The 18,544-nt window shown below is 51.0% G+C and overlaps 1 protein-coding gene across 1 annotated transcript; it reads right to left on the bottom strand.

The window, feature by feature from the left end:
- Positions 1–13,990: 13,990 nt before the first annotated feature.
- On the bottom strand, positions 13,991–17,880 carry LOC136303345 (zinc finger protein 892-like). Its single transcript, XM_066207038.1, has one exon. It carries the CDS (start codon positions 16,406–16,408, stop codon positions 15,500–15,502), a length of 909 nt encoding a protein of 302 aa, XP_066063135.1. The 5' UTR covers positions 16,409–17,880; the 3' UTR covers positions 13,991–15,499.
- Between the last annotated feature and the right edge of the window lie 664 nt (positions 17,881–18,544).

An 18,544-nucleotide genomic window follows, 5' to 3' on the forward strand; every position in this document is an offset into this window, starting at 1 on the left:
TCAACCCCTCGGGGCCCAGATTGATCCTCCAGGACTCCATTTCCCATGCGCCTTCCCCCTCACACAGCCCGGGGGCGGGGCCTGAGAGCGCGGGGCGCGTGTGGGCCGTGTGCAGAGCCCGCCCCTGGCTCGCTGCCATTGGCGGATTGTGCCGTCACTCTAGCATCTCGCGCGCCGATTGGTCCGAGCGGGGCCAAGCCCGGCCCCGGGGCCGCCCCCCGGGCGGGCGTGGCTCGGCAGAGGCGCCATTGGCGGAGCGTGTGTGCGGGCCCGGGAGCGGCGGCAGCGGCCGGAGCCCGGTGAGGCGGCGGCGGAGCTCGGAGGCGGCCCCAGCGCGGGTGGGAGCCGCGCTCGGTTCTGCCGGGGCTCGGGGCCGGCTGCGGGCGGAGGGGGCGGCAGGGGGCTCTGGCGGGTTCCTTGTGCCGTGTCGGCGCCGTGTTCCCCGTGGCCGGAGGGCGCTGCGGGAGCGGCTGCCCGCGGTCTCCTTCCCGCCGCTGCCTCGGCAGGAGCCGGTGCCGGAGCAGCGCTGCCTCGTCCCGCTTCCTGCGGGTAGGACGGAGGTGGCCGCCCTGTCCCCGGGGCTGTGCGGGAAAATTCCCGTGGCCAGAGGTTTGTGTCCCCAGAGGAGACCGAGGAGTCATGTAAAAGTGACTTTATTCCTGAACAAAGGGAGAGGCCGTGCGGCGTTTGCCGTGGGGTCTCTCCAGTTGTTGTCGTCCGCGGCCTCCTTTTTATCCTGATTTTCCCTTGTGCATCTCCCTGTCCCTTTGCCCAGTGGCGAAGGTCCTTGGAAAGTTCCGACTTCCCGATCCGCCTCCTGCATGTCCTCGTTAATATGCACCCCCCTTTTGTAAGACATCCGATATTCGTGACTCTGTTCAGTCTTTGTTCTTCTCCATCTTCAGGAATTTCGCAGGATCTTGGCTGAGCAGCAGTCCCTGTCAATGAGTAACATTTTCTGAAACTGATGGTTTTTCCCGTTCCTTCCTTATCTCCAATTGCCTGGCCGATCTCCAAGCAGATTCACTCGTTGACTCTGTTTTTCCTTGCTGGGTCCTCTTTGGTTTTGGGATTATTGTCAGTGCCCTCATTCCCTGTCCTTTTGTAGCCGTGTGTGGATCAGGAGGCCTGGCTGCCACCTGCATCCCCTTGCTCAGCTGCTGAATGAGCTGCCCTCAGCGAGGTGTGTGCACGGTCCAAAGATGAGAGTTGCTGGAGCACAACAGAGGAGAAAGAGCCTTCGTTTAACCCATGGTGTGCCAGGGAACCACGAAACCGTGTCCCATTCCCATCCTTTCTACGTTTCGACCGGCACATGAGCTGCTTTTATCTTGAGTCATTTAATTTTCCACCCTGTCCTCCTCCTTCTGCTAATGGATAATCTGATCCCATCCCACGGTGAGATGTTGCATTCTTCGTTTGAGTGGATTGGTGGGCCAGGCTGAGGAGATGGATCTATCTGGTTGGTTATTATTTTGTGGACATCTTGTAATCTAATTCTGCCATTGAAATGATCAGTGGGTTCTCTGGCTCCTGATCTGAATTGGTTCGGGTTCCCTGGGGCTGGTCCATGTTGTTGCAGGATTTGTTCTGATGGCCGTTCATCTTTTCCCATTTTTGGGTGCTCCCTCCAGCCAGGGCTGCATCAATTGATCTCTTTTCTCTAATTAAATCATTGAATACTTGGATTCCCAAGTGATTTCTCTGAACTTGTGGTAGCACAAACACCTCAGTGGTCTAATGCTCCCTGTGTGACACAGACAGTGAGAGCACATGTTGGAGTGGGGAGAGGGATGATTCCCCCCCACTTCTTTTAGTGAAGTTTTCACAACATTCTCCATTTGCTGTTTCCCTTTGCAGCTGAAGCAATTTGTGTTGCAGAGTCAGATCTCCTCACTGTGGGCTCTGCCTTTGGCTGTGCCAATTCCATCTGTGCCAGCAGGCAGAGCTTGGGGTGAGGGACACAGGGAATGAGCCCAATTCCTCCCCCGGGCAAGTAGAGCCTGGTGCATTGTCCACACTTTTCCTCAGCAGTGTTAATTTGCATTTCTAAAGCTCCTCTCCTGGCTGCCTGGAAGGAAGCTTCTCTTCCAGAGCAGCCTTTGGATGACTCACATGTGGCCCCTCCACAGTATGGTGGGGTTTTTTGGTTTTTTGGGTGTTTTTTGTTGTTGTTGGGGTTTTTTTGTTGTTGTTGTTTTTTGCGATATTTTATTAACGGTTTCTGCGTCAAAGGGTCACCTTTAAAGCTTTTCTAGTTTTGCATAATGCAACCTAAAGGTGAACATTGAAAAACCCCTACCAAAATTTTTCCATCATTAAGTCACACACAGACATACACAAAAACATTGCAAAGCTATCAAGTTTTTTCTACTTCTTTTGCTAGGAGTAAAAATTGATTCTCACACCCCTGGCCCATTCCTAACTGACAATATAAAAGTATGGTTATTATGGAAGATTTTTCCAATAATGTAATCTTCTCACTGAAACTGTGGGAAATACAAAAATTCTCCAGCAATATCTTCAGGGTTAGAGAGTCAAGGCATTACTTGATCATAGCCAAGGATGTGCAACAGAAATCATTTGAACCACACATAGCTCAGGTGTGCAGAGAAAATCATTCTCTCACATCTGAGTTTTATTAGATTTTTTCTAAACTTTATACAGTCTGAACCCATAGAAATCCATTGGTTTGATGTTCATCGCTCCTAAGTTGGGAAGTTTTCAGTATTTGGTTTCCTATTGAACCCGAATTTCTTTGCCTCTGATGTTAATTAGGTCGGCACTCCTGGATTTCCTTACCAGCCTTTTCCAGACCAGGTGTCTCCAGCTATTCCAGGGGCAGGGTCTGGGGTAGATGTTGGTTGCTGTTTGCTGATGGTTGTTGATGTTTTGCTGATGGTTATCTTTGTGGGTGTTCATTGGTCTATTCGCAATCTGTTGAGATGTTAAAATCATCTCTGTTTAGTGGTGTAACATCCCTTAAAAAACAATCTTTAAAATTCCTTTCCCCAGGGCAAAGGAAAACGAAGCGTGGATAGAGAAATAAAATAAAAAATAAACTTAACATTGGTATATTTTCCCACAACGTAATCCCTTCCAGCCCAGTGTGTGAGTGTGATTGAGAGCCAGAGTGGAATTCTCCCGTTGTCTTCCCCAGCCCTGTGGCGAGTGCAGGCACAGAAACCACTGAAGCTCCAGCAGTGGCAGCAAGGCTTGGCCCCCAGTGTGTGGAGATGCCCCAGGAGGTGCCCAGGCAGACGATTCCAGCAGAGGATCTGTGGGCAGGCACAGGGGCTTCCCCCGCTGTGGAGCCCTGGCTGCTGCTCCGGTGCCTTCAGTGCGGGGTCAGTCGTGGCCTGTTTAACATCCACAGACAATTCCAATTCCTTTTGGGAGTCTGGGAGAGCCATGGCTGGGGCATCGATCATTTTGTTTTTCATTTTCTTATGTTTTGTTCTCTTTCTCATGTTCATACCATAACATTGTGGCTGTCTGGGGTTAAAAAGTCACACAATGTTCTGGACACAATAGAGAATCCTCAATCCAGGTCCTGCAATTCCCCATTAATCCTCAGAGTTGTCCCAGCTCCATTTTAGTCCTGGGTAACATTACTTCTGAGATTCCCTGGACCCTCTCTGGGTCAGTTCAGCACAAACCTTCAGTCAAAATATGTCCCAAATATTTAAACTTTTTCTCCACCATTTGTGCTTTTTTTTTTTTTCAAACACTCAAAGATGCTTTTTATCCTGAAAATGGAGCCATTCCATAGAGGCTTCTTCTACCACTTCTTCCACGCCTACCATTTTCCTTTCTACCTCTTTTTCCCACTCAAAGGCCAAATCCTGTTCACCATCCTGTGTCAGTGGGCATCGCCAGAAATCATCTTTGACATCAAGTCCCGAATGGCAGCAGTGTGAGGAGGGAACCTGGTTCCAGCTGGTGTAAGGATCTGAGACTGTGAGGTGCCTGGGTTTGATCATCTCATTTCTTCTTCTTAGGTCCTGCACCATTCTGTGGATTCCATCTGATTTCTTGGTTGGCAGCATAGGAGGAGCATTATAGGGAGAGATGCCTGGCTCCCAAAACCCTGCCTTGAACAGGGGCTCAGTAACAGGCTGTACGCCCTTCCTTCCCTCCCTGGAATAGGGGATTGCTTTTAGACACCACTTGTCCTGGTTGCTGCAGAGTCATTTGGAGAGCCTGGGTATGTAATTTTCCCTTTTTCCCTGGGGCTGCCCACACTTGTGGGTTCACTTCAGCACAGGCCTTGCCAGACATTTGACACAAAGGTACCACAGAACTGGCCTCTGTATCACCTTCTACAGCATTAATTTGCATTCCCAATTCATTCATCAGGTGCCTTCCCAGTAAATTACAATCACAATTAGGAGCAAATAAAAATTCCTCCACTTCATACCCATCCTCAACATCTGCTGATAGTGGTTGAATAAAACACATCTGCTCATCTTTCCCACTTGTCCCTGAATAATCAGACATTTTTGGGATTTTCCCCCCTTAGGTCTAAGATGCAGAGTGGATGGAGAGGCCCCTGTGTGTATGAGGAAAGGCCTCGTGTGGATGCAGCCCCAGCCTGAATGTTGTCAAGGGCTCCAGTGTGGTTGGTCCCTGGTGGAATGGGAGCTCTGGCAGCCCCAGGAATCCATGTCCATGCAGGGGTGGACTTGCTCCTGCTGAGGGTGCTGCCGTGTGTGCCTGCAGTGTCCTTGTGGCCTGCAGATGGAACCCTGCTTCCTTGCCAGGGGCTGTTTGGGTGGGCTCTCCCCCGCCGAGGAGGGCAATGCCTGTGCCAGGTGCTTGTGGCCGAGCCCGTCCCCTCGGTGCTGGGGCCCCCTTGGGCGCTGGGGTTCATCCCTCAGGGGCTGTAGAAACTCTGCCATGGCCTTTGCCTCCAGCTTGGCCTTTTCCTCCTCCCTTCTTGCCTTCACCTGCTGTGCCTTTCTGCCCAAGTGCTCCAGGGGCTTCTTGTGCCACTCCTGCAGCCCCCCTGAGTGCCTGTGGGTGCTCCTCCTCTGTGTAGTGGTTTGAAAGCAAAACAAATGTGAGGCTCCAAGTCAGAGATACAATTTAATAGGAAAAAAAGGAAAGAAAGTAAAATAAAATCGATGCAATAATACAAAAGACCACTGACAGAGTCAGAATACAACCTGAGCGGAGTGATGGAAGCAGTCCAGATGAGGTGGTCTTCCTGAAGCAGTGATCCTGTAGAAAGGTCTGGTCGCTCGGGTCCTCTGGGAATCCAGTGGGTAAGCGCCCCTCTGGTGTTCAGAGTCTCAGCTTATATCCAGGTTGGAATGCTTGGTTTCTCCCTCTGGGCGGAGGATCTCACAATGGGATGGTGAGTCATGTGATAAGGCCTGATGGGCCCATTAACAGGAGGTAGTCCAGGAGGGGGTTATCTGTGAGCTGTGTAGCAAAGGTGCTGATGGGCCCATTAACAGAAGATAAGCCAGAGTGGAGGAGGCAGGGAGCACTGCCTCACCTGGTTTCAACAGTTCATGAAGATGGTGATAGAATATACTTCAACCCAGGACAATTAGTTACAAAAAGCATATGCTATAGCCTAAAAACTGTATTTATCACACTAGTAAAAGAGACTATAATTATACAGCATAACTTTCTAACATAACACATGTAATATTCATTTTAATATTTGCAAAAGCCAATCATACAATATGCATTTGTAACACCCAGAGTGTCCCCAGAGTGTCCCCAAGGCGTTCTTGCCGTCTCCCCAGAAGTCATGGATGCCTGCGAGGTGCGACAATCCCAGCGCAGGGAGGTTAGAGGGGATGGGGCGGAACACGCAGTTTTGGGAGATCCTGGGGGAGATTTTGGGGGGATCCAGGTGGGGTTTTGGGGATCCCAGCTGGGGTTGTGTGGATTTGGAGGGAGGTCCCAGGTGGGCTTTGGGGGGTCCTGGGGGGATTTGGGGGCAAGGGGGACAGCGAGGAGGTGGCAGGAGGGGACAGCAGGTGGTGGCAGGGGCTGACAGGAGAGAGGGGACAGCTGAGCCCTCCAGGGAGGGGCTAGAGGGGACCCCAGGAGGCTGCAAGTGCCACAAGGTCCCTGCCACCTCCCGTATCCCCTCCCCAGATGTGGAAGGCCCAGGCGGACATGGTGGCTGCCCTGAGCGAGCTGGTGGACACTGTGACCGCACCATGCAGGGACGTGCGTCTGTTCCTGTCCCCAGAGTACCTGCAGGCAGCCCTGTGTAAATTCACCTGGACCCTCCGGGACGCCCTGGAGCACAGTGCTTTCACCTCTGTGGCCCTGCCCGCCCTCACGGCCACACCGAGGCCCACCTGGGCCGATGTGAGAGCTGCGACCAGAGCCTGCCAGAAGGCAGCGTTGCTGCACTTGAAGAGCTCGATCTGGCTGATTAAGGAGGTCACTGAGGTCCTGAATACCTGGAAGGACGAGGCCGTGACGGCCACCAGCCAGGTGGGGGCAACCACCAGGAGGGGACATTGGTTGGAGGAGGCCCTGAGGCTGCTGGTGCAGTTGGCAGTCGCGTGTGGCAGAATCATCATGTTCCCCTGGGAGCTGCTGTACCAGCTTGACTACATCAAGGCTGTCCTGAAGGGGACAGAGAAGGTGGCCCCCAAATTCCTCAAGGCCTTGGTGGTCACAATGGCCAAGGTTGAGCAGCTGTGTGAGGCCAGCGCCAGCCTGACCACGCATCACCTGGGGACACTTGAGGACATCTACAACCTCCTCTCAAGGCCTGGCCCTGTTAGCCCTGGCGGCCCCAGTGGCCGCTCGGTGGCCAAGCGGCACCAAGCAGCCGTTGAGGACATACAGAGGCTGTGCAAAAAGCAGCGCACAGCGCCGTCGTGCGGTGAAACAAGTAATGGCAGCTCAATGACAGGAACACCTGAACAACCTGAGGATACCTGGGGAAAACCCGAGCCAGGTGCAGTTTGTGACACAGCCAACCATCTCCCAAGCTACCCCGACTTATTATCCCCAGGGACACGATGTGAACTGGCAACTTCTGAATTGATATGTTCTTTTAAAAACTCTTGCCATGGATGGATTGCCATAGGGGTTACTGGTATTCCAAAACATAGACAAGACTTTCTAATTATAGGCAAGCACAATAATAGAACTCTTCGACTTTCAGTTTTTCCAACTGTTGTTTCAGCAAATTGTAATGAAGAGCTGAGGATTTTAGCTCTTGCTCGCAAGGCTCCAGTTGTAATTCAACCAAAAACACCAATAGCTATTGCTATTGCATTGCCAATGAATACAAATAAGCTAGCTGGATACCGAGAAATACCTTGTGAGGGCTTTAGCCGGGTCCCTAATGACCGTTGGGTAAAACATATCACCAATGAACAGCCGGAGCTGGAGTGCAGTCTGACACACATGGAGTCTGGTGAAACAGTCAAGATTACAGGCATGCTGGACACGGGGGCGGATGTCACTGCCATTTCTCATGATGATTGGCCGCCAGATTGGAATCTGGAGCCACACAAGAGTTTTCTCACAGGGTATGGAGGAGTCACACGTTCTCAGCAAAGTAAATCCGAGATTACTGTCACAGGTCCCGAAGGAAAGACAGCAGACATCCGGCCCTACGTGGTGTGGAATAACTCAACAGTATGGGGGAGAGACGTGATGTTCCAGTGGGGAACAAAGATGGAAGTGGATTCTTAATGGAAACCAGAGCAATGCCTGCCACACGTCATTAAGTTACCGTTATTCAGTTACCATGAAAAACCAATCAGCCTGTTTGGATAGATCAATGGCCTCTTGAACAGAGAAAATATAGAATGCCCTCAAAAAATTAGTGAGCGAACAGCTACAGAAAGACTGCATCAAGCCCACAAATAGTCCCTGGAATTCCCAGTGTTTGTCATTCAGAAGACTTCTCTGATTCCTGGAGATTGCTTCATGACTTGAGGATGATCAACCAAGTGATAGAAGACGTGAGGCATTTACAACCTGGATTTCCTTCTCTTTCACTGATTCCAAGAGACTGGCCTCTTGTTGTCATTGACTTAAAAGTTTGTTTTTTCGCTGCATCCAGAGGATGCTGCTGGATTTGCCTTTTTGGTTCCAGCCATCAACAGAGGAGAACCATTGCAAAGGTATCACTGGACGGTTTTACTGTAAGGAGATGCAAAGGACCTGCAGCCGGCTCCGACCCCGCCGAACCCGAGAACAGCCCCACGCCCGTTCCCAGTGAACCCGTGAGGGGCCCCTTCAATCCTCCCGTAACTTACCTGGGCTCGTAGCGACCCCCCCGGTGCTGACAGCGGGCTGCCCACTCCGAACAGCAGCCCTCCTGAACGAAACGGGTTTGAACACCGCGGGAATTTCAACAACTTCCTGCAGCGCTACTGCGCATGTGCGGCACAGCCGCCCGCACAGAAAAATGGCGGCTCCCTGCAAAGACCTTCCGTACAACGAAATGGCCGCTCCCTGTTTGTTTCCGTACAACAAGATGGCGGCGCCCCACACGGAGCATGCGCACTGCTGCCGGCGCCATTTTGTAACCACCGAGACTCAGCCTCCATCTACAGCGCCATCTCTGGCCGCCGTGCCCGCTGCAGGGTCGGGCGGCCCCGGAACACCGGCGGCGGAGGTGCCGCGGCTGCGGCCGGCCCCGGAGGTGCGCGGCCCCGGGGTGCCGCCGGCGGGGGTCCCTGTGACCCCCCAGAGCAGGAGTCACCAGCCATGGGGGCGGGTGGCCCCGGAGCGCGGCCAAAGAGGCTTTCAGCACCCCCACCATCGGCATGAGCCTGCCGCGGGGAGCAGCCGTGTCGAGGTGCCGGCTTCTTTTCAGCCTCTGCCAGCGCCAGGATTGGAGCACGGGAGACGCAGTTTTGGTGTTCGGGCTCAGGATTTTATTCATTCTTATCTGCATTACAGCCTCACAAGCCATGAGGTTTGCACACTAACTAGCTAAGCACAGAATGGTGAGTCTCTGTCTATCCCTACCCGCTCTTTTCAAGGACAAATCATCCAATGAGAAAATGACACTCAAATTATTTCTAATTTTGACCCAATGACCCATCACCTGTGGTCCGCAACGCAGACTTTATTAACTAATCAAAGAAACCACCCAAGCCAATGAAGAAGAAAGTGAAGAAGGTGTAAAAAGACAACTGATCTGCACCCCAAATCCTCCATCTTGCTCTCTACAAATCACTATATACTAAAACCCCAAACTCTTAATTTTTCCGCCCTGTGATGCCACACCTCCCTCCATTCAAACTCCACCCCGTGATCTCAGTGCTATCCCTCATTTTTGGAAGCCTGTTCCAACGCCTCAGGTCAAACGCAGTGCTTCCCTGGGGGTCAGTGCCCATCCATACAGAGTCCAAAATTCTCATCATCCAGAGTTCCAGCACACCCCAAAATGAGACAATCACAACCGCCTGACGTCACAACACCTACAAATCCCCCAGGCCCCACTTCTGCCCCCCCCAGTCTCACATCCCTCAGGTGCTACAGAGAGAGGGGGGAATGGGGGGCACCGGGAGGATGAAGGGCTCCTCACTGATCCACTGTCTACAGAAATAGAGCAAGGAACATCAGAGCCGTATCTCACACTGGTCACAGATATGACAGAGACAGTGCAAGGACGAGCTGGCACGTCTTTATCTGCTTCCAAACCTTGCCTTTGTCAATGCTAATGAGGAATGTAAACGAATAATGAGAGCCTTGCCTGACCCACAGCCTGCCTTACTCCAAATGATCAAAGTTTGTAGAGAAAAGGAGATCTGACAGTATGTTATAAAAACCATTGGTGCTCTTAAATTACTTTGTTTATAAAGTACTGTTAAGTTAAGGCCCGTGCTAGGCTTAAGTTATTTTTAAGTTTTGTTTAAGTTTTATAAAGCTTGAGGGATATTAGGTCTATATTCTATTAATTTGAAGTTCTATTTCATGAAAGTTTTATTAAGCTAATACAATTTAAGATTCTTTTTGCCAAAATTTATCCAAGTCGAGCTTAAGTTTCATTTAATTTAAAAATTATCCTAGGTATTGTTAAGATATGCTTATCTAACTTGCAAAGTTTAGTTATTTTCTCTTTAGAGGTAAGACTGAAACAGCTGTGATGGAACACTGATGAACACCTGTTCTTTGTGGATTGAAGAAGATATAGTTTGTTGGACTCTTGATTTCCTGAAAGGTTTTATTATTCCTTACAATCTCCGCCGTTTTAAGCTGTTTTAGTGGTTTTTCTGTTTTTTTTCTCAAGGTCATAAATACATGAAGGTTTAGAAAGGTGTTACCTCAACTTCCTAAGATGATTGGTGCTGATATATTGATCATGTGATGCGAATTTGTTAATTTTCTATATTTATAACTGACTTCTCCTGTGCTTTAACATTTCTAATTATCCAAAGGACACGTGTCATTTCAAGATCCTTTTTATTTTCTACCTCCTTGAACATTTCATAACTGTTGTTAAGAGCTTTGTTTTAGAAATGTACTAAGGGACATCACTCCAGGCCCTGACTCTACCTGGAAGGATGTTTGTCCAACAAGCCCAGATGTTTTCTGCATCAAAACAGCGTTAAAGTCACTGACTTGGCAATTTGACCCTATACAATGACAGCTGGACAGATTTTTGGAGTGGACCTGAGCACCTTGCCCAGGAAAGGATGTCGGGGTCCTCACTGGAGAGAGGTTTGTCAGCTGTTTGCAGAATCTGGCGTGATGATACAGTGTTTTAGTGATTAATATTCATCCAATTTCACATGTGTTATCGTTAATAGTCATTAATATGCCTGTCATTTCAAATATTCTTAGTTGTTGTACCTGAATTTTCTTGATTGCTGTCAGTTCTCAACAAGTCATGCATTTTTTCATCAGAGTACCTGCGCACTTATGCAATGTTTTGTATTTCCAGGGATCAAGCCAAAGCAATCATTAATGCATTTACGTAATCATAAATAATAAATAGTCTGCCAAAAATCATAAGTAGTCTTAAATCATAAATAGTCTGCGCGCTGGCGCAACCTCCTGTATCCACAGGAGCAGTCAACCCATGAGGATTGCAGAGTTTGCAATTATAGGAAGCAGATTATACCAAATACCCATCTTTTGAGAAATACAAATTTGTATCTGTCAGTGGATTTATCTGGAAGTGCAGCTTTACATCGGTACACACAGGGAAAAAGAAAAGGAAACCCTTTAGTTTTGTTCAGAAATCCAGAATCAGGACAAACTGAAGGTCCACTTTCTCTAATAACCTGGGACAAAGGTTGTGTTTCTGCAGGTACAGGACCCAGGTGTATTCCAGCGGAGAACGTGAAGCCAAATCAAGCACAGGAACACGCTGACAGCTCCAAGAGCAGAGAAGCAGCACGCAGACGTGAGCTGCACAGAGACTGTAGCTGATGGCAGACATCTTCCGTCCCACGTGCAAGAACTGTCAACCCTGGGGTTTGTGTTAGTGTAAAAGGTGTGGGAATCGTTGGTATCGTAGAGCTCTGTTGGCACAAGCGTGGTGAACATCGTGTTGTGATTTAGAATCCCAAACAAAGCACAAGGCCATTGGATTTTTCGTTGCAGTGGGTCATGATGAAGAAAGCAGCCCCCATCTTCCCATTCTTCGGGAGGAATGGAGGAGGGAATTTTTGAGAGAATCAGATTCAAATTTGGAGAGTTTAATGCAAACAAAATAATTCAGTGCCTTATATCTGGCCAGTCCTGAGTGAATTTTGTGGAAGAACCAAAAAAGGGAATGTGCTAAAAGATATGCTTGGAAATTAAAAATGAAAAAGAAAGTGCCTTAAATCAAAAAGCATTAAGTTAAATCAGGTATGTCTTTATATTCTTATTTTGTTTGCCTTCATCAATGCAACCTTACCTGTCGATCAACCAAAGACCAACACTTGGGGATCAGTAGTGTTGTAGAATTCTTTTGTTAGAGAATAGTTTAAGGGAAATACGGGGTTCAATCAAATGTTATGCTTTTTTGCATGCTTGCTTTTAGTAATGCAAATTTGCCAGTTAGTCAACCTAAAACAAATGTCTGGGTGACTTTAGCCAGTGCATCAGGTTCAGATACCGTATGTCTGTCCAATACAACCCCAGAAAAGCCATTTCCCACCTGTCTGGTTGGTGTGCCAGTGGATGCTTGGCCAGCTCCAGAGAAAACTGACAGAGCCATTCAAGGTACAATTGCAGGATCATCCACATGGGATTTTTGGTCCCCTGTAGATGCATGGAAATGGTGGGTTGCTCACCTTCCCAAGGCATCTTCTGAACCTGAAGAATTGGAGATCTTTGGTTCTGTAAACATGATTTTTTCATGCCAAATTAAACTGTACAGGGAAAGATCAAATTTTGGTTAAGGATGTTTGTCCTTACCACTCTGTATACAAAAACGAGATTAATTGGTGCAATCATACTTCTTTAGTTCAGTCCGCATTTAATGATAGCCCCTTTCAGTTCCCACAGAAAATGTTTTTCCTTTGTGGAAACAGAGCCTGGCCTGGTATTCCAGCACACATCACAGGTGGGCCCTGTAGCTTGGGGAGACTTACTGTGCTAACACCCAGTGCAAAAATGTTTTCCATCATGAGACATAAAGGAAACAGGCTTATCCATCAATGCAATTCGGACTGCAAAAGTAATTTTCAGCCTTGGGGTTTTGGAAAAAGGTTCTCGGCATCTCTTTTATTACCGCAACTCAGTTCAACAGCAGCACTAAAACAACTGGATTGACTGGGGTGCTGGCTGAGTAAGCAATTCAGTGCTACCTGGGGAGCCTGTATGTTGGGGATCAGATTTCTTTCTTTTTTACTTACAGAAATTTTCCCCATGAGTTGCTAGAAGACAAACTACTGGGTACTTACGGGTACTTAAACTAACTTCTGTGTACAGAACACAGGGGCCAGAGGAGAGCAGTTGTAGCATCTGGCTACACTTTTTTTTTCCCCTAAAAAAATCCATCTGTCTCTCCCAGTAGGAGTCCAGTATGGCCCCAGCCACTTCCAGTATGAACACAGTCACTCCCAGTCACTCCCTCTAGGATGCCATTTGCCCCCAGTGTAGTCCCAGTCACTTCAAGCATGATTGCAGTATGAGTCCAGTCACCCCCACTATGATCCTAACAACTTCCAGACACTCCCAGTATGAGTCTGGTTTGATCTCTGTCACTCCCAGTATGACCCCAGTCACTCCCAGTATGAGTCTGGTTTGATCCCTGTCACTCCCAGTATGATCCCAGTCATGCCCAGATCCTCCCAGTATTACTCCAGTCGCCCCAAGCGTGATTTTGTCAGTCCCAGTATGATCCCAGCATGGGTGCAGCTGCCCCCTGCATTTTTCCAACTGCACCCTTTCACCACTACTACAGTTCCAGTCACTCCCAGTATGACTCCAGTTAGTCCCAGTATGATCCCAATCATGCCCAGTATAGGCCAACAGCACTGAGTTCCCCTCAGCATGTTCCCAGTAGTCCTCAGTGTGGTCCCAACAAATCCCAGTATGGTCCCTTGTGCTCCAATTCTGGTCCTGCTGGGTCCTGGTCCTAGTATATCCTGGTGTTCCAGTCTGTCCCAGTCCATCCCAGCCTGTCACATTCCGTCCCAGTCCCTTCCCGGCAGCCGCTGCTGTTTCCCGGATCCTGTGCCCCCCTGCTCCCGAAAGCTGCCCCTGCAGCCCCACGGATGCTGACGGGGATCGGGGGCTTCGGGTTGGGCTTGGTCTTCCTGGCGCTGGGGCTGGGCTTCTGCCTGTGCAAGAAGGTGAGGGGGGGTCCCGGGGGTTGCATCCCCCCTCCCCCAGAGCGTGTGTGCTCCCCCCGGGGCCCCCAGCCCGGTGTCGCCCCCTTTTCTCTGCCCACAGAGCTCCTGAGCCGCCGGCGGCCGCAGCCCCTCCCCGTGGCCTCGGGCCCAGCCAGGACCCCCCACTCCGTCCCCATGATGATTTGGGGGGGTCGTGTGTCCCCTCAGCCCCACTGTCACTCTGTCTCTGCCCAGCTGCTCCCAATAAAGTTTCTCAGTTTGCTCCAGTCCAATTTATGGGGGCACTGGGGACGGACTTTGGGGGACCACGGGAAGGGACCGTGATTGGGGGAGAGCAGAACAGGACCTGGGATGGATTGGGAATGGGGACCCCTGTGTGTCCTCCCCTGTGTCACCCCGCTCTGGTGACTCCTTGGGAGGCACCTGAACCCCAGCACAGCACTCAGCGAACCCCCAAAAGGCACAGGGACCCCTCTAAGCAACCAGGGAAATTTGGGGAGGGGGTGCATGGGGGGCGCCCAGGCCGGGCCAAGAGTCCAGCACTGCCCCAGCCTGACCTGCCCGAGCTCCATGCAGGGGATTAGAAAGGAGGAGGAGTGGGAACCCTCCCAAAGCAATTTGGGGGTCCCAGCACCCTCCCCCACTCTTTCAGGGTCTCAAACCCCTCTTCTCCCTCACTCTTCCACCCCTTCCCCACTCCCCGTGAATCTACCACCGCTGTCACCCATGCTTGGTTTTGGGGGTTCCAGGTTCCTCCTCTCAGTCTGGGGGTCCCATACCCCCTTTCATTAATTCAGACAGCACCTGGCATCTTTTTTCCTGGGAGGAATCCCTAAGTTTTGGGATTTTTGGGGTGCAGTTGTTGAGGGGATCAGCTCTGTCTGGCCTTCCCCTCCCTGCTGTGGCCTCTCAGCTGCCCCCGACACCCTGGGAGTGCTGGGATTTCCCTCCTGAGGACAAGGACGTTCACTCCTTTCCAGGAGCCCAATGCCCGGCTGGGGGTCCTGTCGGAGTTGAGATGGCCATGCACACAAGGTGTTTCACTAAAAACTTCAGAGAGCTTCAAGTATCAGCACCTTATTATCTACACATCTTTCATACCTTTTCTATGTAGCAATCCTATGGGAAGCTCCCCACAGCTCTGGCTCTTTCCTTCTTCTCTCTTCCTTCTGCAGTTCCAAGTCGCTGCTTCCTGTCCCTAGCAAGGCCACTTAACCCTCGTAGAGTGGTTTAATTATCTGTCCCTCACACGACCTCCTGTCCCTTCCTCCTCACAGCACAGTCAGCAGACTCCAACTGACTCTCTACCGACTAACTCACTCTTTTATCACACCCACAGCTGTGAGGGCAAGGCTGTTCCCACTCTTTGGTAATTAACACAGCTGCAATATATCGGGGGCAGGATTGCCTTTAGCACTATCTCTGTCTTCCCAAACCCCCAGAAGATAGGACTGAACGCAAAAGATTTTCTGGGGGTGAAAATCAGTGAATCTGCTCTCCCCAAGGAATTCCCAGTGGCAGTCTGTGTTCCAATGGATGTTCCTGCCCCTGTGTTCATCCAGGTACCCACAGGGAGACAGGAAGATGTGCAGGCCCCATAGCCAAGTGTCTTCCCAACACGGATCACCAGAACCCAGATCACCAGGGCTCTGCCCGACGGGGGTCACTGGGGATAATCCAACGCCGATCCTCCCATGGGGGATGGAGCTGGAGCAGCGCACGAAGCTCTTCCTGCACTCGGGGCATTCGCAGGGCTTCCCTTACTTGTGCCTCTGTTGGTGTTGGATCAAGTTACACCTCTGTGAGAAGCTCTTCCCACACTGAGGACACTCGTAGGGCCTCTCCCCGGTGTGGATGCGCTGGTGGACAGTGAGGGCAGAGTTTTGCTTGAAGCCCTTCCCGCAGTCGGGGCAGCGGAAGGGCCTCTCCTCCGTGTGAATCCGCTGATGGACGAGGAGATTGGAGCTCATTACAAACGTCTTCTCACACTCGGGACACTCGTAGGGCCTCTCCCCTGTGTGGATGCGCTGGTGTTTTCTCAGGCTGGAGCTCCATCCAAAGCTCTTCCCACATTCCAAGCAGGTGTAGTGCCCCTCCCCACTGTGGATCACCTGGTGCTGGATCAGGGCTGAGCTTTCTCTGAAGCTCTTCCCACATTCCCCACACTTGTAGGGCTTTTCCCCAGTGTGGATCCTTTGGTGTTGTGTCAGGTGGCTTTTCTGGCTGAAGCTCATCCCACATTCCCCACACTTATAGGGCCGTTCCCCGGTGTGGATCCTCTGGTGTTTCATTAGGTAGCCATTCCGGCTGAAGCTCTTCCCACATTCCCCACACTCGTAGGGCTTTTCCCCAGTGTGGATCCTCTGGTGTTTCCTCAGGCTGGATCTGTGCCTGAAGCTCTTCCCACATTCCCCACACTCGTAGGGCCGTTCCCCAGTGTGGATCACCTGGTGCCGGATCAGGGCAGAGCTGTAGCTGAAACCCTTCCCACATTCCGGGCACCTGTGGGGCTTCTCCCCTCCATGAGGCTTCTCCACCAGCTCTGAGCTCCGGCTGGATCTCCGGCCGCCCTCCTGGAACAGGGCGGGTCTTTCTTCCTCACAGCTCCCTGGGCTGGGTTTGCAGCCCCTCCTCCTGCGGGATCTCCGGGGCTTTTCCTCCTTCTCCATCTGGCCACACCTTGGGAATGATAAATCATGGTATGAGGAGAAAACAAGAGGAGAGCACCTTAGGATGGGTGTTCCCCCTTGCCCAACTTCATCTCAGGAAGTCATTGGCACCTTGTGTCTGCAGAACCTCCAAAACACCAAGATTCAGCCCCAAAATCCTCCAAACATCAAGGCTCAGACAACACCTCTTCTAAGATATAAAGATTCAGCCCCTTGAAAAACACCAAAGCATCCACATTTATCCCAGTAAAGCTCAGAAACACCAAGATTAACCCCCATGAAAATCATGGACCCTGCTCCCTGGTCACTTGCTGCATGTGGGGAGGCAATGCTCCCGGGGCTGGGGGAGAAGCTGCAGGTACAGGGAGGCATGGAACGTTGTGGTGCTTCCTCTTCCTGCTCCTTCTCCTCCTGTGTCCCTACTCTTCCTCACACTCCTCTTCCTCCTACTATTCCTCTTTCTCCTGCACGATCCCACCTTCTAGTCCCACGTGCACATTTGACCATCTTGTTCTTCAGCCCGGTTTCCCCTCCCCTTCTCCTCCTGCCCCCAGGCCCAGCACCCACTGCCGGCTCCCTCTTCCCCCCAAACCCACAGCATCCCACCGCAGGGGCACGGATGGAGCTGGGGCAGGTCGGGCTGGGGCAGCGCTGGGCTCTCGGCCGCTCCCGCCCGCACTCGCTGCCCACTGCAGCCGCTCCCGCCACGACAGCGCGGGGGGGCCCGGCCTTGGCGCTCCCCACTCCCACCTCACCAAATTCCCCTGGCAAGGAAGCAGGGTTCCATCTGCAGGCCACAAGGACACTGCAGGCACACACGGCAGCACCCTCAGCAGGAGCAAGTCCACCCCTGCATGGACATGGATTCCTGGGGCTGCCAGAGCTCCCATTCCACCAGGGACCCACCACACTGCAGCCCTTGACAACATTCAGGCTGGGGCTGGATCCACACGAGGCCTTTCCTCATACACACAGGGGCCTCTCCATCCACTCTGGATCTTAGACCTAAGGGGGGAAAATCCCAAAAATGTCTTTGATTATTCAGGGGACAAGTGGGAAAGGTGAGCAGATGTGTTTTAGTCAACCACTACCGGCAGATGTGGGGGATGGCTTTGGAATGCAGGAATTTTTATTTGCTCCTAATTGTGATTGTAATTTACTGGGATTTGATGGTCAAATTGGGAATGCAAATTAATATTGTAAAAGATGATACAGAGGCCAGTTCTGTGGTACCTTTGTGTCAAATGTCTGGCAAGGCCTGTGCTGAAGTGAACCCACAAGTGTGGGCAGCCCCAGGGAAAAAGGGAAAACTTAGACACCCAGCCTCTCCAAATTACTCTGCAGCAACCAGGACAAGTGGTGTCTAAAAGCAATCCCCTATTCCAAGGGAGGGAAGGAAGGGCGTACAGCCTGTTATCCAGCCCCTGTTCAAGGCAGGGCTTTGGGAGCCAGGCATCTCTCCCTATAATGCTCCTCCTATGCTGCCAACCAAGAAATCAGATGGAATCCACAGAATGGTGCAGGACCTAAGAAGAAGAAATGAGATGATCAAACCCAGGCACCCCACAGTCTCAGATCCTTACACCAGCTGGAACCAGGTTCTCTCCTCACACTGCTGCCATTCAGGACTTGATGTCAAAGATGCTTTCTGGGGATGCCCACTGACACAGGATGCTGAACAGGATTTGGCCTTTGAGTGGGAACAAGAAAGAGAAGGGAAAATGGGAAAGACATGGACGGTCCTTCTGCAGGGATGCACAGAAGCACCAGCCTTATTTGGGCAAGCCTTGCAGAAAAAATATCAAAAGAATTTACCACACCCTCAGGGACTGGGGTAATGCAGGATGCTTCAGCTGCAAAGGGAAACAGCAAATGGAGAATGTTGTGAAAACTTCACTAAAATAAGTGGGGGGAATCATCCCTCTCCCCACTCCAACATGTGCTCTCACTGTCTGTGTCACACAGGGAGCATTAGACCACTGGGGTGTTTGTGCTACCACAAGTTCAGAGAAATCACTTGGGAATCCAAGTATTCAATGATTTAATTAGAGAAAAGAGATCAATTGATGCAGCCCTGGCTGGAGGGAGCACCCAAAAATGGGGAAAAGATGAACGGCCATCAGAACAAATCCTGCA

Source organism: Chamaea fasciata, unplaced genomic scaffold, assembly GCF_029207755.1.
Source record: "Chamaea fasciata isolate MVZ Bird 193981 ecotype frontalis unplaced genomic scaffold, bChaFas1.0.hap1 SCAF_32, whole genome shotgun sequence".
Lineage (NCBI taxonomy): Eukaryota > Metazoa > Chordata > Aves > Passeriformes > Sylviidae > Chamaea > Chamaea fasciata.

Bases quoted from the DNA above. Each gene is read 5' to 3' on its own strand.
- LOC136303345 (XM_066207038.1), bottom strand. From the start codon at position 16,408: ATGGAGAAGGAGGAAAAGCCCCGGAGATCCCGCAGGAGGAGGGGCTGC.